Genomic DNA, 26,846 nt, shown 5'->3' on the forward strand with positions numbered 1-26,846 from the left:
AGCTGTATGTGAGCTGTATAGTCTTTGGCTGTTCCGAGCTGAGAGTCGAAGACTTCAGGAAACTGCGCTAGGAGAGCGGTAACGTCAGAAGTAGGATGCAATGTAGATACGACGTTAATGTTGTCATGTATCTGGAAACCAAATAAGTTAAATAGATCCATGCCCATAATGTTTGATGCAGTGTAGTTGTTAACTACGAGAAGAGGAATGTCCTTCTGAATTCCTTTATAACTAGCCTGAAGCTTGATTTGACCTTTGATGTCAATTTTCTTCTTGTTAAATGTCACGAGCTGGATGTCAGCTGGAGAGCATGAAGGTGAACCTAAGTCGTGGTAGGTAGTCAGGTTAATAATAGAGACAGGTGATCCTGTGTCTAATTGAAAATCGACAGATCGATCAGAGAATGAGAGAGGAATGATGATTTCGTGAGAATCCTTTGTGGGAAGAATAAGATTGATCTGATCAACTTCCATGTCTTGGCGGGGCTGTATATGCTTCCGACGTGCTGCAGTAGGCTTAGCAGGGCGGAGCGAACTTTGACAGACAGTCTGAATGTGTCCAAGTTTATTACATCGTTCACAAGTAGCTTTGAAAAAACGACAGTCACGACGTTCATGATGCTTGAAACAACCTCGGCAGGAAGGCAGGAGTTTCGAGGTGCTTTTAGAATTGGGCTTCCGTGTAGCATTACGAGAGGGAACCTGGCGAGAATGCTTGGTGGAGAGCGCCTTATCCGTACGGTTCACTGTAGCAGAGGACTTGCGGGCCTGAGGCGAGACTTGTGCAACTTCGTGTGGAGAAGCTATGGCTGCGGCAGTCTTGGTAGTAAGCTCATAAACCGTAGCAATACGCTGGACGTCTTCTAAAGAAGGGTTACTCTGCTTGACAGCGTCAAAACGTATTTTGTCTTCAGGAGTATGTAAAATTATCATGTCCCGAATGAGAGAATCAGTGTAGGATGAACCACAACCGTCCTTGGAGCAGATGAACTGGCAGGGTTTAGCTAGACCACGCAATTCAGTTATCCATTCAGTATGTGTCTGATGGGGTTGCTTTCTGCTCTGAAAAAATTTATAGCGAGCAGCCACTATGTGAGGAGCTTTGGCATAGTGTTCCGTGAGACGGGCCAAGAGCTGCGTGAAAGGTACCTCAGATAAGTGTTCTTCCGGACTTAATTTACGTAGTAATTCACACGTAGCATTGCCAACCGAACTAAGAAATAGTGCGCGGCGGCGTTGATCATCTGTGACAGAATGGCAGATGAAATGCTGTTGTAAACGGGCTAAATAAACTGACTATGCTTCCTTAGCTGGATCAAAAGCAGAGAACGGAGGAATAGCTGATGGCTGTGTAGAGACAGAAATAGCTTGAATAGCCTGAAGTAATGCTGCCTGTTGTTGTTGCATAAACTGTTGTTGTTGCTGCTGTAAGGCTTGAAAGACCGTAGCGAGTTGTTCCGCAGTAGCCATTGCGAGATGCGTGCAAGAAAGAGTAAGGTAAGCTGTGTGTCAGAACTGGGTTGGAGTGTCGTTGTTTTTTAGCACATCGCCGTAGAGCTGACAACTGGGCCTGGTGAATTGTAGTGTCGTGTTTACCTCGTTGGTATAGAGTTGGCGATTGGGGCTGATGACGTGTAGTTTGTTGCTTTTGTACCTCGTCGCTATAGAGTTGGCAACTGGGGTCGAAGAACTGTAGGTTGTTGCGTTTTTACCTCGTCGCCATAGAGTTGTGTTGTAACCAAGGTTGAAATTTACAGAACACAACTTTTATTGCTTCACTTTATGATATTTACACAAATAACTGAAATTTATTTTGAAGCAAAAAGGAATATTGAATCTTGAGAAAAGTCTGTCTTTATACAATATGTACAGGTTTACAGTCTTTATATACACTTCTATCTTGAAAAGATAGTCTTTGTGAATTGACACGTTGATAGTCGAGAACTATCTGGCACACTAACATAAATGTCTTTGAGAGTCCTTGTTTGTTGAAGTGCCTGAATTCCTAAAAAGCAAGTTCAATTGATTGAAGAAATTCCACCTAGCGAAACTAAGGGAGCTTGCGTAAATTAGGGAATGAGAATGGCTTGTAAAAGAATTACGGAACATAGGCAGCGGAAACAGGTAAGGGAGCGGTGACCAGAGGTGAAACCTCGTACTGCCAGAAATTCAGTCCACCTGGTCGAAGCACATTTTCAAGAGGAGTAGCCTCCGTGCTCGACGTAGGGTGTATTCTGGAGCTGGACACCGGGGCAAGTGGGCAATTGAGCAGGCAGGGAGCTCCTATTTATAGTACACTCAATGGTCAGGCACGCGCACTGAGGGCTGCGCGTCGAAGCTAGCAGAATGATACACAGGCGCGCGTGCAGCTGGCTGGCAGAGCGAGAAAGGGAGCGCCGGACATACAACAACAAGAGGCAACAGAAAATCCAAGGGAGTTATAAAAATAGGAAATGAACCTCATGAAGTAGTGAAAATTTTTAAATATTTGGGCAGCGTGATATCATAAGATGAAAATCTGGATGGAGAAATTGATTTAAGAATACAGAGGTCTGTAAATTTCTACCAGTGTGTGAGAGACATTGTATGGAACAAAGATGTGCCAATGAAGTGCAACAAGGTTTTATATTCATCCTATTATAAACCTATACTGACCTATGCTTCAGCAGCCTGGACGTTAACTAAGCAGAACCAAAATAAGATACAAGCAGCTGAAATGAGGTTCTTGAGAAGCATACAGGGAAAGACAAGACGAGATAGAATACGAAATGAGGAAATAAGGAGAAGCGTGGGAGTGTGTAAACTTCAAGAAGAGACTGATATAGCAAAGCTAAAATGGTTTTGACACATGATGAGAATGCCAGGAGAGAGAATACCAAAGAGAACATTCATGGACACAGAGACTGGAAAGAGGCCTAGGGGACGTCCTAGAATGAGATGGAGGAGCTCCGCTGTGAACTGTATTGCAAATAGAGGAGTCGATAGTAATAAAGTACTAGAAGAGGAATGGTGAAAAGATCGAGTAAGGTGGAGACCTTTGGTACACTGCCCTACCCAGATTCTGGAAAAGGGAATGGATGCTGAAGAAGAAGAAGATGGAGGCAAAGTGCGAGGGCAAGAGAACAAGAGGAAGACCTAGAAAAAGGTGGATTGAACTGGTGAAGAGTGGCGTAAGAAGATGAAATTTAGACTGGGACAAGATCGTGGAAGAGGAATGGTGGAAGGAAAGAAGAAGATGGAGAAGTGCCATAAATACCCCAAACCGGCAGGAGCTGGATAAGGAGAAATGATGATGATATGAGACATGTAAAAGCGAATGCCTGGCACAAGACCACCATGTGAATGCCTAGAAAGAAGTGTTGAAGAGAAGAAGGCCTGCGGGAAGCCATAGGAAGAGGTGGCTATACCAGCTAAGAGACGATGTGGAGAGAAGAGGAGGGAATTGGGATTCATTGGTGACAGAAAAAGCATTTCTGGACAGACAACAATGACAAAGCATTATGCTTCAATAACAGCTTGAATAATAGCTGCAATTTTACACCAATTGTGTAGAACTAGAACACATTAAAACTTCACATATTCTTTGATTAAGATAGGTGGAATAACGTGACTTGGACTGAAGTGATACTGGTTCTTAGACTTTTGTGACTGGAGCTGAGGCTGTTGTCTGGGGTGCTTCGGGCTGTTGTGCTGCACCTTAGGTTGATGAGCGGCCGGTGTTTCGCCAGTATTACAGTACACTTTGTAACGGCTGACGGATTATCAGAAAGAAAGCAGGAGATTTTATACTCCAAAAAATGCCATCTGGGACAACGAGGGGAAACACCATAAACAAAAACATATACCGATAATGTTGATACTATAGACAGGATGATTAGCTTTTGGGCTTTCGCCGTGTCAAGAAAAAAAGGTGAAATTCTTTGCGGTGTTTTCTCAATACAGCAAAAGCCCAAATCTAATCGTTATGTCTATAATTACGGGCTGTGAAAGCATCAGTCTAAATAATGTTGATACTATTTTGACCAACCTTTGTTACACCTTGCACAAAATAATAGGGCTTCTTAATGGTACATCAAGACAAACAGTTTTAATAAGTCATATTCATTCAACCTGACAGTTTGAGATCATGTCTAGCAAGCAAGCTCGTAGTTTTACGCGAACTGATATCATAAACATAGCAATGCGGCCTCCAGTTTTGCAGGGAGTCCAAATTAAAGAGATGTAACCTCTGAATTAAAAAATCCCACGTGCATGGACCAGTATTTAAACCGTAGCCACCTCGGTGAAAAGCTAGTGATGATGTCACTCAGCTACCTCATCCCAAGAGAAAAGAAGAAAAAATATCAACATACCGTGTCTGGTGCACACAGCAAGTCCCAAAGCGAAAAGACGTACTTACCAAGGCCTGCCTTTTTGCACATGGAGTATGGCCCACTGCGTACAGCCTGCTTCAGAACATCCTCCGATGGTGGTTCTTCAACCACCTCAGGTTCTTCAGCCTCCTCTTCTGGCTGCTCTCCATCCTCCTCGCCTTCAGCGTTAATTCGTTTCTGCTGCTTGTTGCGGCGGGCCTCTGCAGCCAGTTCTCGTTGCTTGAGCCTCCAAGCCTCGCGCATCGCTGGCACTTCGTGAGAGTAATACAGCAAGAAGTGCGAGTGCACATCCCTTAGTTCCTCAGGTGTCTGTACAGCACGTAACCTGCAAAATGAAATGTTGAAAAAACTTGTCATTATTCAAGTTAGTTCGTGCACAAAGCAGCGGCTAGATGGTTTAAGAGACAAAACCACATGACAATTAGGCTCTTGTAAACATTAACTGAAAAAGCAAGAAAGTTCTGAACTCTAAAACAAGAACAGTATTGGATGAGAAAGGTATCTGAAAGCCAGAAAAACAAAAGACTTATCTAGTCTTGTAAACTTAATACTGTCTTAGTTTTTAGGAAAAAGGAAGAATTCACAAACCATAAAAAGCAGAGTCTGACATACGTAACTAAGGGTGGCCAGATGGCAAAGATAAAATGGAGGTGTCTGGTGTCAGTGGGGAGTGGCAAGGTCAAATCAAAAAGGTTAAACGAGCTTCATAGCTCTACATATGTAGTCTTTAAATAAATAAATAAAACTAATATAATAAATTAACTAAATCAATCAAATACATAAACACATATCTAAGTAATGTTATTAGAATATGAACCACAATGTTGCCCTTTGAAATCCTTCCTTATTTGTCCTTAGCCTCAGTACCACATGTTCACAGCAAGCTTCACGGCCTTCAAGAACATGGTTCTGAACCACAAAGCTTTTCAAATTTGCGCAGTGGACTGGTCATCATAGGCCTGAAATCGAATGTGATTCTAACCTGTTTAGGTGTGCCGCTGTTCCATTTCATTTTACAGTAACAGATGATGATGATGATAATAATAATAATAATAATAATAATAATAATGTTACTGTCTCTATATCTCTAACTACTTGTACAGTTTTTGTTGACAGGGCGTGCTGGAATTTTATCCCACAGGAGTTCCCTTACGAACTCATAAATTTACAATTATGAGGCAGGTGTATGTGAGCACTTTCAAATAGCACTGGACTGAGCAAGGATCAAACAGAGAAACATGGGCTCAGAAAGCCAGCGCTCTATTCCGAGTCACCCAGCCTGGTAAAATAATTATTACAGTTGTTGAAGTCCACTATAGTGAGTACGGGATACATCGAGAAACCCACTGTAACGACAGTTTTATTATGTCCCATGAAAATTCCTCTGTTAAAATGTGCAATATCCTTCGGTTACAAGAACTTGTGCACTGATTGTTATCATGAGTGATTTAAGAGTGTGTGTTTTTTTTATTTTTTATTTTTATTTAACAATACACACTAGCATTTATACTGAATATGACTGATCATTTTCCATATCGACTTCTCACTACGTGCACTTGCGAGAGAGCTCGTCGACATCTAAAGGAGCAATTTTATGATTTTATCAAAGAAAAGTTCCACATTCACAATACAATCATAAAATTGTTCACTGTTGACCATACGGGCTAAATATGACTTATATTACATGTAATCTAAAGGAGCAGTGAACTCTGTTAGTAATATCTTATGACTGGAGAGGAACATTCATGTTCAAAACAAAAAGGGGAGAACATATTTTTGTAACAAATGTATAAATAATATGGATGATAACAGTTGTCAACACATTAAAATTAAAGGCTGGAGTGTACGATCACTCAATTTTACTGTAATACTAGATACTGAAATTAAAAAAGAATTCAAGATACGGCAGTGTGCATCACTGATTTCAAAGGTTAGTTTGTATATTCTCCCATCTGGTGAAATTTCAGAAAAGCTATTTGCATAGGAAACAGATTATCATTACTCTACTAGTGCATGAAAAATGTTTTCATGATGCATGCAAGGTTAAGTTAGGTTAAGTGATGCTGTTCGAATTAGAAAAATGAAACATTTGCCACAGAAGCCACTGCAGTGATTTTTTTTTTTTAGAATGAAAATGAACACGTGCATTCACATAGTATCGGAAATAGAAAATAACTAACGACTAAGCCGCAGTACAGAAATCGTTTGAGAAAATCATCTGAACAAAATATTTGCCATTTCATACCATTTTTAAAGGTTCTTTTGCATCTTTTCTGAAAAATTAGATATAATGACATTCCACTATAGTGCGTACATTTTTCACCATTATGAATTCTTGCCATAACAGACTTTTGCTGTTGTATTTTTACTATTCATTAAATTGTTCCATAGTAATTGAAATCATTTCCTAGCTCCAGTAAATTACCAACTTACACGAAAGTAACTGAATACAAGCCTAAAAGAATTTAGAAAAAGAGGACAAACAATATGAATTTCACTGAATTTATCATCTACTGGTTAATGTAAATGGTTCCTACACAGAAATAGAAGGATAGCCAATTTTTGGATTTGTTATTCAACTGATTTTGTCCATGATGCTCAATGACATGCATCCAATTCTTTGGTATTCTACACGTGTTCAGAACCCCTAATTCCTCAGAGCCTTCAGCACTCAAATATATCTTTGCAAGTATATTAGGTTAATAGCAAAACGTCTTCAATTTCATTAGAACAATGTCACAATAGCAGAAGATATCAGCAACAAGAGTTAACACTTCACCTATCAATATCTTCCTCCTTCAGCACACGCACGCTGTCCGGGATAGGAGCATCAGGGTTCTTCATCAGTTGCTCTGCTTGGTAGTCCCTCATCTTCTCAAATAACGAAATGAGCGCCATTTTCCTTGTGCGTAGCTGGCACCACTAAAATAGAAAATGCTGAATGCAAACAGTGATATACTAGAAACACAGCAGAAATTTCACTAATCTACAATTGAAGACTTGGGGGGTAAATAATGACAACCCACATTTTGTAAGTTCTGAGATATAAAGGAATGAATTTTCACAAAATATTTACTGCTAAAATGTTTAATCTATGAAACTTCTTACTCAATACTACATGTAATCCTTTTTTATAACATCCTGGAGAAAAAAATGCATACAGAACCAGTATTATGGATAACTGGAGTATATAAAAACACTGAATGTACCTATCAATTTGAGAGTTATAATTGTTTACATGCAACATTGATAAAACCAGTGAACTGACAATTCAAGAAAACATCTCAGTTTCTGAAGTTCTGGCTGAAGTGCTTTGTTTACCCCCCTAGGAAAGGAAGAAAAATGCTGAATGCAGACTATTACGTTTAATAAAATGAACTAAGAGAATAAATACAGTAGAACCTTGATAATTTAAAATCTGTTAATTCAAAATCCCGCCTAATTCGAAGAAGCTCTTGTTCCCGGAAACATGAAATACGGTTTTTCATGTTATTTAAATTAATTCGAAATACGGATAATTCGTAATTTGAAGTACATCACAGAAATTCAGACTTGTAATTTGAAACAGTAGTGTCTTACAGAGTAATTTAAATTCAAAATTTATCTGCGTTGAGATAGAATGCGTGTTCCGGAACGTAGAGGGGTAGCTTTCCGCACTTACACTCACTTCGGTGGGTCTACAGTGTGCTTCACATTTGCTAAGTTGAATGAAATCGGAATGCGTGTTCCGGAACGTAGAGGGGTAGCTTTCCGCACTTACACTCACTTCGGTGGGTCTACAGTGTGCTTCATATTTGCTAAGTTGAATGAAATCGGAATTCTTTTGTATTCAACCCTTTAAGGAATGCCGTAATATCACGCAGCAGGCAGTGTGCGGAAAGACAGAATCCGCGGTATCCCCTCGTCACAGGAAAGTTCGATAAGCCACTATGTTTTAAGGGCGTCGGAAACTTTCCATACAAGTACAATGAATCTAAAAATGCAAACAGTACAGTAATCCAAAAAATAATGCATTTATACAGGAGAGCCAGCATAATTCATCCTCGTCTTTGAATTGTGTGATTTCTTTTTTCTTTCATTGTGTGAGGTTATGTTTGTCAGTGATTTATCCAACTACATTATTTGAACATTGTAAATGCACCTTGTTGGATACATTTTGGAAATAGTTTTTTTCCATGGAATTTGAAAGGTTTAAACTGCGAATCGAGGTGATTGCATGCATTAATGGGTCTTAGAATACTTTGTGATGCGGCAAGTGTTTACATTTCTGAAGTACGAGAGAAGTGCCATGGCGGGAAATCGTACAAGGATAGAGTCATAGGAAAGTTCGATTTTAAGGGCATCGGGTACTTTCTGTGTGAGTACAAGGCATCTAAAATGCATACAGTACAGTAATCCAATGAATAAAGTACTTGTACATGGGAGCCAGCATAGATTTCTCCTCGTCTTTGAATCGTGCTCTTTTTTTTCTTTCTTTCGTTGCGTGAGGTTATGTTTGTCAGTGAGTTATCCAAGTGCATTATTTGAATACTGTAAATGCACCTTCTTGGATATATTTTGGAAATAGATTTCTTTTTTAAATGGCATTTGAAAGGTTTAAACTGTGAATCAAGGTTAACTGCATGCAGTAACGGGCCTTAGAATATTTTGTAATGCGGCAAGGGCTGGCACTTCTGAAATGTGAATTAGCAGTTAATTCGAAATCACGTAATTCGAAGTCCGATTTTTTGGTCCCAACGACTTTGAATTGACGAGGTTTTAACTGTAATAATGTTATTGCTTTTTCGTCCCACTAACTAATTTTACGTTTTTTTAATATGCCAAGGTGCTAAAATTTTGTCCCGCAAGAATTTTTAACTTGCAAGTAAATGTACCGACACAATTCTGATGTATCTGAACCCCTTCTATTACCACCGGACTGAGACGGGATCGAACCCACCAACTTGAGCTCAGGAGCCTAAGATTACAGTATGTTTTTTTAAAATTTCAAATGATGCAGATACCCACATTGTTTTTTAAGAAAATGACAGGTAAACTAATTTTTGTAAGCTAGATATGCAGTACCAGTACATCAAAAAGTGTAAAAAGTTCTAACCCACACTGTCGTGTAAAGGACATGCAAAGAGCGGGTATGTTAATAAAATTTCAGTATAATGACAAGAGTCAGTAGTATGTATTGTTATGATTTCATACCAATCATGAATGCTAATACTTTTGGAACATAAATGAAAATCTCTTAATAATGCATACCCTCAATGAGTGTAGATGTCCACCTGATTGATGGAGTAGGAAGTACAAAGGAGTGTGTCTCGGGATGTGAAGAAATAGAATAGGGATGGATGAAAAGATGATAGAATTAGGTGTGGTTTTCTTGAATTCAAATGAGCCCCTCTTTCTGCTGATCTCTCTACCCACTTAGCTGTAATAGAGTTCATAAGCTTACTGGACAAAAAATTAGTCACCCTAGTGCCCACGTATAGTTGGATTATTAAGCCTGTACAGATGGCGCAGTGAATGAGTGCCCTGTTCAACGGCACGCGCACTGCCTCTAAGTAAGCATAAGGTAGTAAAAATAGATGAGAAATTGATGTTTCAAGCGGACAGCGTACGTAACATGGGTAGGTGTAAGGATGTGACAGCGTGGTAAAAAAGGGCAATCATGTCTGGCCGTGCCCATGGCCATACGGTGCGTGAAGTTACTGGATATGTTGAAGTTTCGCAGCAGACTGTTCAACATGTCTGCAAGCAGTGGTGTACTACACTTGGCCACGAAAAACTACATCAAAATTGTGGTCAGAAAAAGATCCTGACTGAGAGGGACCGAGACCCGTTTTACGGCTTGCGAATCAAAATCACTTCCAAACACGACAGGAATTGCTGCAGTAAGTGAATAAAGGTCCTTCCCAAACTGATAGCGACAGAAACCGCATACAATGAACATTTGGAGTCGGTCACTTTGCAAGAGGCCTTGCTCACACAGGCACATAAAGCTGCGCATCTTTAGTGGGTTAGAAATCATCGAACATGGACAGTAGCTGACTGGCAGAACGTAATGTGGTCTGACGAATCACATTTTTGCCTCTATTCCAATGACGCGCATCGTCAAGTGCACCAAAGGCCAAATGAAGCATTTCATCCTGGATGGGTGCAAGTTCAGGTTCAAGCCGGACATGGGCCTGTGATGTTCTGGGGGTGTTTTTTGTATCATGGATTGGGCCAGCTCACTCTGGTGACCACTAATACGAACCTATATATTTAAACATTCTGGATGATCAGATGTTGCATTTCAGTCAAACATCTGCATGTGCAGTATGCTATTGATACACCGATTTTTCAAGATGACAACAGGAAAATTCATTGGGCTGGACGCATATGTGCCTGGTTTTATGAATACTCCCAGACCCTATTACATTTCGACAGACTGGCAAAATCACCTGACTCAAAACCCACTGAAAAACTGCAGAACATGTTGGAACTGTGAGTAAAACACCGACATCAGCACCCTTGCAATTTGGTAGAAATGCGCGATCAATTCCTCAGGGATTAACTGGATGCAACGTACCTGCACAACCTTGTGGACTCGCTTCCTAACCGAACCCAGATGTTTATCAAATCCAGAGGTGGAATTCCATGGTATCAAATAATGCTTGTAATAATTTCTCCAGGGGTGACTTAATTTTTTGTGTGGTGAGCTTATTCGGTGTATGTTTCTATTCATCTACCAAGCTTCTTGTCTTTGACGTACAAAGGTAAGATACAAGAGAAAAGATTGCTATGGTCTGAACACATTATGAGACAAGGGGAGGACTATGTGGGAAGACAAGCAAGAGAGAGGCCAAAGAAGAGGTGGAAGAACTGTATAGGAGAGGACAAGGTAGAAGGGACTCTGTGAGAAGGACACACTCAACAGAAATGAGAATTGGAAGAGAACAGTTTGGAACAGTGACCCCTGATTAGAAGTAGAAAGGAAGAAGGTAAATTTAGTAATACAAGGTTACTCACTAACCTTCTCATCATATTTGTATACTTTCCAGAGGTCATTGATGTTCAATTCAGGCTGGACATATTCTTTTCTGTAGAATGCAATAAAAGGTACTTCAAAATGTTGATTCCTCATAAAATCAAGAGCTTTCTTTATCTTGCCAATGGTCTGAGGTCCTTTCCTACTCCTCTCTCGGGAATCATTACCAGCATGTCCATCCTGAAATGAGATAGTCAATTTTTGTATTAACATGTAAAACTGAAACATAAAATAGACTCATAAAGCACTGAGCAGATATATTAAAACAAATTAAATGGTGCTCTTCACAAAGTTTTCAAAAAAATTAATTGAAATGATCAGTCAGTTGTATTATCTACTTGTAATAATAATAATAATGTTATTTGTTTTACGTCCCACTAACTACTTTTTGGTCTTCGGAGACGCAGAGGTGCCGGAATTTAGTCCCGCGGGAGTTCTTTTACGTGCCAGTAAATCTACCGACACGAGGCTGACGTATTTGAGCACCTTCAAATACCGCCGGACTGAGCCAGGATCGAACCTGCCACGTTGGGGTCAGAAAGCCAGCGCCTTAACCGTCTGAGCCACTCAGCCCGGCTTATCTACTTGTAATGTTAAGAATTTCAATGAAAGTAAGTTCCCTGCTTTCTTTAAAAAAGTTTGTTAAAAAGGTGTGTATTACTTTACAGTTATTTATAGTGTTATATATGTTGTAATTAGTGTTTTCAACACACTGAAAACTTTTAAAGTTACTTTAACCCTTTCCCATGGACTATCATTGACTCACTGTTTGGCAAAATATCGTTCTGCGATGCGATTTTATTTGACATAAATAAATATCACACGAGAACAGGTTCACTACTTTGTACAAATTACTTTATTTATACTGTACGTCACAACACACAATTATACACAGTAGCAAATGACACTATATACAACACTCAATAGCGGAGTACCCTGAAGTCGATTCTGACAAGTACAGATATCAACAACACTGACGCGCGCACTATAACATACTCTCTCCTGAATTCACCGCCTTGCTTGAGTCCAATACTCAGACTGTCTCATTGACTTGACAGCCTTGATATTTATACTATTCGATCAACCATCTAGAATGATCGACTTCTAGAAGGGTTCTTACAACACTAATGGAACACACTCGAAACATCGATCGACCAGCTAGTCGAATGGGTACTCGAACTTTCCTTCAGTATTTAAAAATGTACATGGAAATATCTACAACATTCGTAATGTCTCTACATGTATCTGGATAATAATACCTTACAGTAAGTTTCCAGAACCCTTCATACATACCAAATTATAGTACAATAAGTCTAACATACGAACATTATGGAATTTTCTACCGCTTTCGACTCTATAGATTTTGAGGTTATACACAATACGTATTTGATGTTATTTACACGGAAATCATATATTAATCATATTTAATAAAAGATAATTTAGCATTATATAAACTATAATTAAAATATATTAAACATGATAATTGAAGGTTTTACACCAATTACGATATCGTACCTACGACAAAAACCTAGATTAATAATTTGCTTGTCATGTATAGTTGTGGAGTACCTTCACTAAATAATTTATTCTGTAAAAACCACTTAAGATATTGGTTTCAGATTTTGGAACAAGGGAAAATACACTATACTTATTCTAAAATGATACAAGATCACCTAATTACATGCAGCAACCCCCCAGTTCGAAATGATACAACAAGCAGCATTCAACATGGTGAAAGTTAACTGTAAATTGCTTGTTCCTAAAGTCAGCCTGAATTGCTCGACCTGATGGGGCTCTTTTTTTTTTTTTCTTGGTAATTCAGAGAACGCGGGCAGTGTACGTCAATATGGGTAGGTGTAAGGATGCGACAGAATGGTAAAAATGGTCAATCATGTTTGGCCGTGCCCATGGCCACATGGTGCGTGAAGTTTGTTGGTGTTCCGCAGCGGACTGTTCAACTTGTCTACAAGCAATTTATTTCATTTCTGGGATCCGTCAGATGAAGATATTGAGATAGCAAATCATAATCCCTCTCGGAAATATCAATTAACTATTTTTCGCTCAATGGGACTGGAAGATAAACTGACATTGGTTGGAATATTAAGTAATTACGTAGAGGCCCATATTCTAAAAGAGAATTCACTGGAGGATTAAAACTGACAATTATTTTTTGTATTATAGTTCAAAGCAAGTACAAATTTACTCATCTGCTGATCTGCTAAACCTAACACATCTGAGGATTTTCTTTCGGGGTTTACTCCCTTAGCATTTGAAGATCCCTCTTCTCCATAAGGCAGTGGTTTCCTCTTCTAATTTTCCTCAGAGAGGATGGGTTCCCTCATCCAACATCTTCGCCATTCTGAAGATCTCTTTCTTTGCCTACAATGCTGTTAAGGTCTTCACCCGTAATCCTGGGCATAGGTTCCACATTATACCCCGTAAGACTGGGTCCCCGCCTGAACTTAGTTCTCATTCACACCGGCCTACTGATGTGAAGGATACCCACCCCCGCAATGTGGATGCGCCAGACAAGAATTACTCAAGTGAAGGATAGGGAAGATGACCCTATCTCCCTTGAGCAGCGTTAATGGTTGTGTATGAAGTTAAGCGAAAGAGACCAGTTGGAAGGCCGAGAAGAAGGTGGATTTTCTTTTTTTCCCCAGACCTTTCTATAAACTAACACATCACCTTGTGCTAGCCTGAATTACAACCCCTCTTCTATCAAAGCAACAGGCTTATAGTTTTAAGCAACATGTACATACTGAGAGCAGTGCAACAGAATAATAACCATATTTTTAAAATTCCATTTAACACACTTTCTACCAAGCCTGTAGATTTTACAGGGTGGCTCATTTAAACGAATGTTATTTTGCTAAGCAGTGCTTCTATGGGTCTGAACATTGGGACATTGTGCCTCATACTGTTAGTAACAATCCTGAGCAAGAGACGATACTCCAATTGACATACTTTCAAGGCTATGCCTTTCTCACAATAGTGTTCTTGCGCCACTTCATCACGTGTGCAAGTGGAAATGGAAGCTCGCTAAAGTTTATTGCGGCATGATATGAGGATTGTTTCACTAATATAGATGATGATGTGGATGATTTGGAACATGAGGAATTAGATGCTGGTATATTTGAAAGCATGTACTTGAAAAATACTATACAATAAGCATGGTATAACAAAATAATGAGCGTTTACAAAACAGTACACTTTCCTCCACCAGTTCATAATTTTGTCTCCAAGCGCGTTGTATTGAATGTGCTGATCACTAAAATAAACTCCATGATTATGCATAGGTAGTCTTTTGAGTACTTTCTTCTACAACCAAGAAGTATGATAGATAGATAGATAGATAGATAGATAGATAAAAGCCTTTATTTTCTGTGCCGAAGTTAGGGCTCTTGGCTCTTTCTTACACTTAACCACACACATATTATTATTTGTTAATGATGACACTGATTAACTTAAAATACTAAGAACTACAAATAACACTAATTTTTAAGACAAGAATATGAATATATATACAAGCAAAGAAGAAAGAGAAAGGAACTGCCTAGATAATACAGATTTGAAAAAATACACATTTCAATACACAACGAAAGAAATACTAATATAAAAATACTAGTAAGCTTAATAAAAATATTAACTGAAATCTAACTAACTGTATCCTTGCAATACTAGCCTAAGTTAAATATTGTAGTTACTACTAGCTATGTTTAGGCTACTCCTACTTCGTAAATACAGTACGGATGCTTTTAATGCAATTTAAATTATCATATTAACTGAATATTTTATTGTACAATAATCTCATATCATTTTCACACACAATCACTTGTCCTACTCATACAGGTACCTTGCTGAAAGCACTTAACGAGGAACTGCTGGTAAGAGGTTTTAAACATGCTTTTTGATGCAGCATCCTTGATGTCCTTGGGAAGAGCGTTCCACCACCCCGAAGCGGTGATAGTAAATGATCGATGGTATGTGGTTGTTCGGTGGACAGGTATTTCTAGGAGGGACACTGAACGAGTATCATGGAGATGTAAAGAACCAAGGTGATGAAAATTGCTGGAGAGATAAGCAGGGATGCCTTCCGAAAGTACCTAGTACACAAGAGTATTTGAATGTAGTTTACGCCTGTCGTCTAGTCGTAACCAAGATAATTGTTTACAGTATGAAGAAACTCGAGCGTCATACCGTAAAATATCTAACACAAGCATTTTGAGTGCGTTGTAGTTTCAAGCTTAATTCATTTGTTATATCCGTAAAAATTACATCACAGTAGTCAAAAATGGGAAATAAAATGGCTGAACAAGTTTAATTTTTAGTGACCGAGGGAATACATTTCTGAACCGTTTTAAGGGGTGCAAGCCGCAATAAACCTTTTTACAGATATTCTTAACTTGCGCTGACCAGTTTAGAGTTTCCGTTATAATAACTCCAAGGTTAGAAACTGATTCACAATAAGGTATAACAGTATTAGTTAAAGTTATGGGAGGAATGCCATTTTGTTTTAGAATGTGAAGGTTCTTTGATGTACCGATAATAATGGCTTGCGTTTTATGGGGGTTTCATTTAAGGTTGTTTTTAATTGCATAGCCATTAATTTGCTCAAGATCAGCATTTACATTACATATTGCTTGTTGTATATTATTAGTTCTAGTGTGGTAATAAATTTGCAGATCATCAGCATAAAGATGGTACTTGCAGTGCTTAATTGATCTGGTGATATCATTTATATATAAAGTGAACAGGAGAGAGCCAAGAACTGACCCTTGTGGGACACCGACATTGTTTTGTTCGCCTCGTTGATTTATTACCATTTGCAATCACACACTGCCGACGGTTCGTGAGGTAAGAATAGAAAAATTGCTACACTTTCTGGCTAAAGTTTAAGGACTGTAATTTGGGAAGAAGCAACCTAGGATCGACAGTATCAAATGCACTACTGAAATCTAAAAGAGTAATTATTGTCACTTGTTTGTTGTTCATTGCATATCTAATGTCATCTGTCACTTTCAGCAGAGCTGTCATGGTACTATGTTTTTTTCTTAAAGCCTGATTGGTAAGAGTCAAGTAAAGCATATTTCTGTAAGTACGTTAGGATTTGCTCATGTACCAGGGGTTCCAGCACTTTGGACAGGGGTGGTAGGATAGAAACTGGTCGGTAATCTGAAGGAATACTGGGTCCATCCTTTTTCAGGATTGAGATGACGAGGGCATCCTTCCACGCCATAGGGAAAATTCCTTGGGTTAAACAGTAGTTAATAATGTGTGTTACGATCGGCAGAATGGCGCCAATGATATATTTGTAGATAGACAGAGCTATGCCATCGTGTCCAGCAGCATTTGATTTGAGAGAATACATAACTCGCTTTACGTCATTTATACCAATCTCTTTAAACACAAATGTATCTTGAATTGGCATAGAAGAAACATTATTATTATTATTATTATTATTATTATTTGCTGTTACAGTGGATTCGGCCGACATGAATTGTAAATTTAAATCATCAAGGGATACATTCGGCGCCTGCTTTAATAACTTTCGACCTATACCCATTGTTCGTAATAGTTTCCATATTTCTGTCGAGTTCTTGCTTTTCGATACTTGACATATGTGTTTATATTTACTGTTTCTGATTAACTGTTAACCCTGTTGCGCAGAACGCGGAAATTTTCAAAGTCATTAACATTACCCGTTCGTTTAAACCTTCTGTACCATGACTCACGCTTTGCCATTTCTGATTTAATCTCACTAGTCATCCGTGGAGAAGGTGGTCGAGTTACCCAGAACTCTTTCTTGGGAGCAAATTTGTCACACAGTTCTAACACCACATCAGATAATTTATTTATTTTTATGTCAATATCACCCATAGTAAAATATCATTCCACGGCAGATAATATGCTTCGTGTCGTAATCTTTCCTTGTCCAAATTTTCTATATCCCTACGTGTTATATATTTAGGTTCATATTTTGGCATCTTTAATGAATAGCAGACATATATTAGATCATGGGTAGAAATACCTGGCACTGCAAGCTGTCCGTGATTTAAAACTTTTTGAGGATTGTTAGTTATGATCAAGTCAATCAAAGTATGAGTCGTCCGGTTTACTGTATGTAGATGATTAGTAGCATTTAGAGGTAGGATGTTTAGGTCTAAGCTAAAGAACATATTTTGTAAATGTAATGAGTTGTTTGTCGCAGTCAGCAGATTTGTATTAAAATCTTCCAGTATAATTATATTTTCGTACAGTGGAATTAACTTGGCTAAGCAAAGTTCAAGGTCCGATATATGTCTTACGTCTGAGGGTTTATAAACTACTCCGATCAGTACTTTTTGATTGTTAGCCGAAACTTCCACAAACATAAACTCAGGTCGATTGGGAATTGTCTGGTCTGAAGTAGCCACTATTTTACTTTTGAGATCATTACGACAGGAAATAGCACACCCTCCCCCTATACGTTTTCTTCGGTCTAGACGATGAATAGTCATGTTATTTAATTCAACAAGGCCTGAGTTTAGTGAGGGTTGTAACCAAGTCTCAGTTACACATATGCAGTACAAGGTATTACTATCATGAAAGAGGGATTGTATTTAGTCAATGTGAGCCATTAACGATTGCGCGTTAATATGACAACACTGTAGAGCTCGCCGATAACTTGCAAGACTTTCCCTGGGAATGTTTCCCGCTGACGTTGTTGAAGGGTAGGATGAGAGGGGAGACTGGGGAGGGGGTGGGAGCGGGTCACTGACATCAAGGGCACTACAATCGGTAGAAATAACACTTGTATTGTGACTAGAAAATACTTCTGCTTACTCACCTTGTCTTCTCCACAAGTACTTCCAGGGGTACAATCAGATTCACTCACACACACATTTACTTAAAACTACAACATTACGCGTTAATGGCATCACAGTAATAAGCCCGTTATCAATGCTCACTCGTGTTTTACATTAAACTAGCAAGTTGTACCATTGTAGTAACAAACACTTTTCGTCCATTGTCACATAGCACAACAATGCGACCGTCCTAGCTCCAGACACGACTTAAGATAAAGTGATCACGTGCGCGATTTAAGATGTTTTTCCTCATACCCGTGAGCGATTCTGTCAGAAGAAGGTGCATACCTTTTAGCTGACGTTTAGCCCTCCAGATGCGGTCACGATCCTGGTACCGCAGGAACTTAATAATCAAAGGGCATTTACCCGTGGCAACCACATCAGCCGTTGTTCGCTTCGGAACACCTAGATTCACAATTAAGTATTTATTTTCCACCTAGTCGATACAATGATTGCTTAAGGCAATTTTTAATGGTCAAAAGTGGTACATGTTTCGTATATTATCAACATCTTCAGCCACATAACACTGTTTAGATGAAAAATGTATAAAATTGACAAAGTAATGCTTTAGAGGATTGCCTTAAGCAATCATTGTATCGACTAGGTGGAAAATAAATACTTAATTGTGAATCTATTGAAGTGCGATACGGACCATGAAGCTGATTTTATGTAATCGGAACACCTAGGCGATGGCAACGGTCAATGTCTGACATAAGCTCGATATCCAGTTTTTCTTTAATAGTTGATAATACTTTAGCGTACACGTTTTCACCTGGTGCTTCCGAGACGCCATGCAAAATTAGATAGTTTTGGCAGCTATATTGTTCCGCCCATGCGTTCACTTTGCTGGTCCAGCTTTTGCTCTATTTTAAAAATATTGTTTTATATGTCTTTCAGTTCACCAGACACTTTCTCTTGAAACGCACAGAACTCCTCCTCCAGCCACTGTAGTTTCTCCTCCCGGCTGGCGCTGCTCATCACCTCCTTGAGTTGGGCGCAGAAATGCTGCATTGCATCTTCAATTGCTGATACCTTTTGAACTACATCCCACAGCGTCATGATCGTTGTCAATCTTGGACGGTGATTACTAAAACTATGGAGATTAGGTCACGAATGGCACTAGGTCTGTTTATCTTGCAGATTTACGAGTTTGCCTTGACACACACTTTACACTATGACTGAACTCTCCACCATTTTGCAATACAAGTATGCTGCTAGGATGTGACACGTTTACAGCATGAGAAGCAAGAAATCAAGCAGGAAAGCTTCTCGTAAAGGAGACACACCACCAGTGTATACAGTGCATTGTTGTGCTGTGAATGGAGCCATGCTTCAAAATTTATCACACGAAGAAACAATACGATTCCATGTAGTAATGTACCGAAAACTAACAATAATGTTGTAAAACATGCTATAAATTCAATCCATAGTGATAATACGTGCGCAGGCTCCATGGTGTAGGGGTAGCGTGCCTGCCTCTTACCCGGAGGTCCCGAGTTCGATTCCCGACCAGGTCATGGATTTTTACCTGGATCTGAGGGATGGTTCGAGGTCCACTCAGCCTACCTGATTTCAATTGAGGAGCTATCTGATGATGAGATGGTGGTCCCGATCTAGAAAGCCAAGAATAACAGCCAAGAAATTTGTCATGCTGACCACATGGCACCTCGTAATCGGCAGGCCTTCGGGTGAGCAGGGGACGCTTGGTAGGCAGGAGCCCTTCGGAGCTGTTGCGTCGTGCGTTTAGTGATAAGTGAAATGATACAATTTTATGAACAGTGATCCTTTGTTGGACTTTTTTGCGACATTTATGTGCTTGAAAAATCCCCCCAAAAATTTTAGATTTATTGTAAATAATTGTGTTTTTTTATGTACGTGTTATTGCAGATATAAAAAGAAATGTCGTATGGCTTTTAGTGCCGGGGGTGTTCGAGGACAAGTCTGGCTCGCCAAAAGCTGGTCTTTTGATTCAACGCCCATAAGGATGAAATGATGATGAAGATGACACATACACCCAGCCCCCGTACCAGCGGAATAAACCAATTATGGTTATAATTCCCAACCCTGCTGGGAATCGAACTTGGAACCCCTGCGACCAAAGGCCAGCACGCTAACGATTTCGCCATGGAGCCGTACGTTATTGCAGAAGAATAGACCCTCGAAATTATTTAAGTTTCAATACAGTTTGTAGCAGAATTACAACACAAAATATTGCAGACACTGCCTGGTTTCCAGGGACATGTACATGAATATGGTCTGGTAGTGACAGTATTTAAAAAAACTTGTTTTAAAATGTTGTGACAGGTAGCTTATGACAATACTCAACGTTTGAAAAAAGAAATGTGTGTAGACATTTGTACATTACCTGTGAGGATATCGTAGGTTTGCAAAATGCTTGCTTGTAAATCCATTCAGCCTCTTCATCCAACTCATCAGAACCTTCAGCAACAGGTGTAACTGGGAAATCTCTGAGTTGCATTCTTTCTGGGATGTCAGTATTTCGGATCTATAATGAATATCTCAATCAGGTTATAAAAAGAAAACCACACCTCTCAGAAAAGAGACTTATTTCAAAGATTCAGCTGAAAACAGTACCTCGTTATCCAGATCTGTGAAATGGCCTCGTTTCAATTCACTGGGCTCATAGAGCTCAAATATAGACTTCTTGGTAGGTTTCTTTCTATCAGCCTTCTTAGGTCTTCGCCTGCAAAAGGAAGACCATTTTAAGCATTATAAATTTATTTTAAAACAGTGTACTATGAGGGAAAACATCCAACTTGTGTATATTTAACTGACACACCAATCTTTTACAGTTTTCTCACCAAATGGTGACAAAATCATTACCTATGCATGTGAGTTTTAAATCAACAAAGCTCTATGTAATACTGCTATAACCAGTAGATAAGATTGTGACAATAAATCTTAAACGATCTCAGATAAGTAATGATTCACAAAGCACATTCAACAGGGTCACAAGCAACCAGCTTGGAATATAAAAGGTAAGTCACACAACTCTAACACTTCCTACGAATTTCATAGACATTCTCTTCTTCTTTTTCTACCGCTTTTCCCCACACTTGTGGGGTCGCGGGTGTGAACTGTGTTGCACATGTGGATTTGGCTTTGTTTTACAGCCAGATGGCCTTCCTGATGCCAACCCTATATGGAGGGATGTAATCACTATTGTGTATTCCTGTGGTGGTTGGTAGTGTGGTCTGTTGTTTGAATATGAAGAGGAAAGCGTTGGGATACACAGAAAAACCTAGTCCCAGTTGAGGCCTTTGGTTCAGAGGGCCCCAGGTTCGATTCCCGGCCAGTTTGGGGATTTTAATCGCCTTTGATTAATTCTTCTGGCCTAGAACAATATTATTCATCTGCAAGAAATCAATTTTACTAGAACAGCCTATTCTTATTGCTCACACTGCAACGATAACAAAAAAATTTAAAAAACAACAGTAATTTTTTAGTTGGATAGTACAAGAGGGTTCTATATATTTAATACAATTTCAGCAGAAAGTCTAGGGAAGAAACAATACATAAAGAGTGGCTACTTTACATTCTAGTTCATTTAAGTTGATTATTCGCTATATGTTTGTCAATCATTGTACTGGACTTGTAATGCTTAAATGTACTTCTCTCCCTGTATGCTTCTCATTTTTGCTTGGATTGCAGGCAGTTATATACTACTAAGATGGCAATTTTCCTCCTTCCTAACCATCAGAGATGGACAAAATCTCAACTTCTTTTGATGTCTTCTACATTGCCTAAAATAATACTGTACAGAATATACACCGTTAAACCTCGTTAATTCAAAGTCGTTGGGACTAAAAAATCGGACTTCGAATTACGTGATTTCGAATTAACCGCCAACACGTACTCGGAAATGCCAACCCTTGCAGCGTCACAATATATTCTAAGACCCATTACTGCATGCAATTAACCTTGATTCACAATTTAAAGCTCTCAAATGCCATAAAAATAAAAATAAACTATTTCCAAAATGTATCCAACAAGGTGTATTTACAGTATTCAAATAATGCACTTGGATAACTCACCGGTAAACATAACCTCACGCAATGAAATCAAAAGAAAGAAAATGTGATTCTAAAACGAGGAGAAATCTAGAGTGGCTCTCCTGTGCAAGTGCTTTATTCATTGGATTACTGTACTGTAAGCATTTTAGATGACCTGTACCTGCACGAAAAGTACCCGATACTCTTAAAACATCGTGGCGTATAAAATTTTCCTATAACGAAGGGAGAAAGTCTCTTGCTTCCGTCTGCATTACAACCCAGTTCAGTGACTCTATCCTTGTATGATCTCCCGCCATGGCACCTCTAAGACCCATTAATGCTTGCAATCACCTTGATTCTCAGTTTAAACTTTTCAAAGGCCCAGAAAAACACTATTTCAGAAAATGTATCCAACAAGGTACATTTACAGTATTCAAATAATGCACTTGTATAAAACAATGGCAAACATAACCTCACACATTTTTAGATGCCTTTTACTGGCATGGAAAGTGCCCGACGCCCTTAAAACGTCGTGGCTTTTCTAACTTTCCTATGACGGGGTAAGAAAGTCTCTAGCTTCCGTGTGCACTGCATAGCAGCACAGTACATTTCCCGGCTGGTAGTTCTCTCCTTTAAAACCAAAGCCTGTTTGGCCTCAGCATTTAAAAAAGTAAAACAAACAATCAATGCAGTTTCATCGGCATTGACAATAATTTTTGGTGCGTACAAATTGATTATAGGCTATAAGCCACGCTTTTTCACCAACTGTCGGCATCACCAGTGTTCGCGGATTCTACCTCTCTGCATACTGCCTACTACGCGATATTGTGGCATTCCTTAAAACGCCAAATACAAAATAATTACGATTCCGCTCGAACATAGCAAATATGAAGCACACTGTAGACACGCCAAAGTAGGTAAAAGTGCGCAAAGTTACTCCTGCAAGTTCCGGAAGACGCGTTGTTTCATGACGCGGAGAAATATTGAATTTAAATTACTCTGTACAATATTTTCTTCAAAATATTATTATTATTATTATTATTCAAAATATAAAGGCAGTTTCGAATTTAAAGTCTGAATTTCGGTAACGGAACTGACATTGTTCTTTGAATCACGAATTACCAGCATTTCGAATTAAATGATTTAAATAATATGCAAAACCGTACCTCATGTTTCCAGGAAAGAGAGCTGCTTCGAATTAGGCGAGATTTTGAATTAACCGATTTCGAATTATAGAGGTTCTACTGTACCTTAATACAGTTAACTCAAATTTCAAATAATTCACAAATGAGAAGAAGGATGATTTATTTCCAATGAGCTTAATTAACTTACCGCCTTTCAGTATCCCCTTCATCTATGTACTCATCTTCTTCCTCTTCTTCATCTTCATATTCATCCTCTCCGTACTTCTCAAATTCATCGTAGTCAAAGTCCACACCGAAGATATCCTGAGCTTCTTGAAGTGCACTGAAAACAAATAACAGTCTTAAGTACTCATGATCCAGAGAGGCACACATAAGATTTAATCATACCCAATCCAGTAACCAGCATAGAAGTAGCCATGCATTCAGTGGCTATGCAGATTGCAAAGAAAGGAATGTGATCTTTGCAAGTAATATCAATTTACCAGATGTTAAATGGGAAGGTAATGCAAATGACAGAAAGCATGACCAACAAATGGTAAATAAGTTAATCCGGGAAGATCAGCTACATAATATGAAGATAAATTTGGAATTCACGAGGACAAAGTGGGCAAATATAGGAAGAGGAATTAAGAGCTGGAATAATTTACAAAGGAAAAAGTTTGATATATTTCAAACTTCGTTGAAATCATTTTTTTTTTTAAAAGCACACCTAATATGGTTAAGACTTAATGTATAATTTACAACTGAAAGAATAATATACTGTAGATCACAGAAATTTAACTGAGAAATATGACTAAACTGACATAAATAAGCCCCACCAGAAACATTTTTGGACCTGGATTTTATTCCCATTGAAATTCACTGTTGCATACCTTTTCATCAAGATGTGGACTAATGTTGCTTTTAACGTGATTTAATATCATGTACGACTCACATTTTCAACGTTTGAGTATGTGGTTCTGCTCATTTGAATTTTACATATGTGCCAACTATAAAGTGTGCTTTGGCTGTGGGCCTCTGTCTGCTACTGTACCCTACCGTAGGAAGTTTGAATTTCCTTGCCTGACCCTAACCTATTGCGCAGCTCGCTTGGCGCATCTCCAGGCGTGACTAGCCATTTTGTTGTTGTTGAAGCGGGCGAACTGGGAGCCTACTGCCAACATGGAGAGCGAACAGCCGCTTGTCTCACGCTTCACTGTAAACCCAGCCGATCCAATGGATCCGGGCTGATTTCAAGGATGCGTGGGGGTTAATTCCCCCTGAATGGCTTTCATCACTGTTTGATTTATTTCTGGAGCACCTTTGTTTTGGTATATCTTTGGATTATATAATTGCGACTAGCCTCATCACCGTAAGTAAGGCGAGTGTCTTGCACCTTCGATTGGAATTTCAAGACTGGAAGTTTTTTAAAAAAATTCTACAGCTTCACACCTATTTGCGTTTTAGCGAAGAATTTAAAAGAGTGTAATGTAAGTCGTGTGGAATATATTTCCTAAATCTTGATACGGTAAAAGCATTTACTTGAGAACTTCAATTCGTGAATGATTATTATTATAGCGTGTAACCGTTAAATCAGTTCCCATAAACTAAAACTGTTGTGCCGTTAGGGTCATTTCAATTTGGCATTTTAAACCAAAAGTTTAAGTAATATTGCGAAAATCATTATTATTAATTTTTTTTTTAATTAGTAAAGGATACTAAGCAAGGCAGTCAGTGTTCACAAGATTTTTTGTTTGCTGTTTGTTTCCCCCATTTTGATTGTTTCTGTTTCTGTTTTCTTGGTCCTTTTCTTTAGTTGGGGTCTTGCTTTTCTGTTTTTTTTTATTGTTCCATTATTTTTGCACTGTTGCATCCCCGCTTGGGATTGGCTGATCCCTTTCCTTGCTGAGCGTGTGTTGTTTATTTTGGTTGGTAGTGTTGAGAAATGTTGATTGCTGTTCTTGCTTATATTTTTCTTGATGATTATTTGAGTGCGTTTGTGTTAATATCCCCCTATCACTTTTGATTCTCGGGATATTATTTTTCCGATTTACGCACGATTCATTTGGGGGATTGTTAATTTATTTTTGTTTCATTCCACTAGTGTGTGCGTTGTAATATTTCTTGTGGAAGCTCCTCGCCTGGTACCCTCTCTGTTTAAAGGAATTTCATCAGAACATGGAATTATTATTTCAAATTAAATTTCTGGCAAATAGAAACACTGGAAATGGTGAAATGTGAAAATTATATTGAAGGCACCAAGTTTGTTAATTTTTTTATTTTTTTATTTACTAAGTGTTACTAGATGAGGTTAGTTGTTGAGCTAGTTATGTGTTTGTTATTTATGACTGATCAGTCGGTAGGCAAAGTTGTTAGATTATTTAATATTTTATTTTCATTTTAATCAATCTTGAGGGTGTTCCTTTCCTGTTTCTTATTTCATTGTCCAAAGCATAATTATATATTAAAATGATCTATTTATTATAAAAGGTTGTCTTTGTTAAGAATTTAAAATCCCTACAATGACAAGTTTTTCCGTTCCATGGTTATTGGTCACCAGCTCTGTCTGGGGTAAGTAATTTCTGTTTTCCTGTTTGTTGTGTTTGTAATGGTAATGCCGGCTTCCACTTGTTTCTTTTCTTGTAATTTAATTTTGTGGTTGGTGCCAGTGTGGGCATTTGGGGATGGTGTCCAACTGGGTCAGAAATTGAAATGACCACCATAAATTGAGAAATTGTATATTTTTCAGATTGTCCTATTTCATTGCAATAAATGACTTCCACCAATTAGCACTCACAGTTAGGGTTAAACAGTGGTACCTTAAAAGGTAAACATGGAATTTTAAAATAAAATGGAACAACTGAGAGACAAAACTGTTAAGTCTTTGGCATTAAATTATTTTAAAGTGACTAAATCAATTATTTAAAACTTGACCAACCCTTGTTCTAGTCTCACAGTGTCATAAGGTTGGAAGAGACAAGCAATGACTGAAGGAGAATGATTACAAAAGATGACACAAAGGAACCTGCACAAGTAAGTAAGTGTAAGCAATGTCACACACTTCACATGTGGCTTGTGATTGTATATCTTACAATCTTTCAGCCCCTGGGAAGACAACTGGCCAGAAAATCAGCAAAAAAAAAATATATCCAAGTTAGGCACGACTTCTTTTCCAACCTCTCTATTTTTCACATCAACTGCTCTTTTCTTAAAACCCTGACTATCCATCAGATTAAAAAACAGAATACTTACGCGTCAGTAAAGATAGGTTTCCTCTTCTTTCTTCTGTCCTTGATAGGCTGGCCATCATCGTCAACAATGAAATCATCTTCTTCAGAGTACTCTCCTTCCTCATCATCTTCGTCACCAAAATGTTCAGGCTCAAGGCGTTGGCCTTTCTCCGAGGCCCTTTCCTCTTCCTGAAGAGATCAGCCATACACATTAGAGACAATAAAAACAAAAGGGAAG

General features: G+C 38.7%; 1 protein-coding gene across 1 annotated transcript in view; it reads right to left on the bottom strand.

Annotated features, from left to right (window-relative positions):
* Spt6 (transcription elongation factor Spt6) overlaps positions 1-26,846 on the bottom strand; it is a 193,602-nt gene that overhangs the window by 115,150 nt on the left and 51,606 nt on the right. The window contains exons 6-12 of the mRNA XM_068230569.1: positions 26,631-26,797; positions 23,587-23,721; positions 20,837-20,945; positions 20,607-20,747; positions 11,379-11,573; positions 7,152-7,294; positions 4,399-4,697 (exon numbers count right to left, since the gene is read on the bottom strand). Coding sequence (XP_068086670.1) covers positions 4,399-4,697; positions 7,152-7,294; positions 11,379-11,573; positions 20,607-20,747; positions 20,837-20,945; positions 23,587-23,721; positions 26,631-26,797 — 1,189 coding nt within the window. The remainder of the gene's footprint in view (positions 1-4,398; positions 4,698-7,151; positions 7,295-11,378; positions 11,574-20,606; positions 20,748-20,836; positions 20,946-23,586; positions 23,722-26,630; positions 26,798-26,846) is intronic.

The sequence above is a fragment of the Anabrus simplex genome, chromosome X (genome assembly GCF_040414725.1).
Source record: "Anabrus simplex isolate iqAnaSimp1 chromosome X, ASM4041472v1, whole genome shotgun sequence".
In the NCBI taxonomy this organism is placed as follows: Eukaryota; Metazoa; Arthropoda; class Insecta; order Orthoptera; family Tettigoniidae; genus Anabrus; species Anabrus simplex.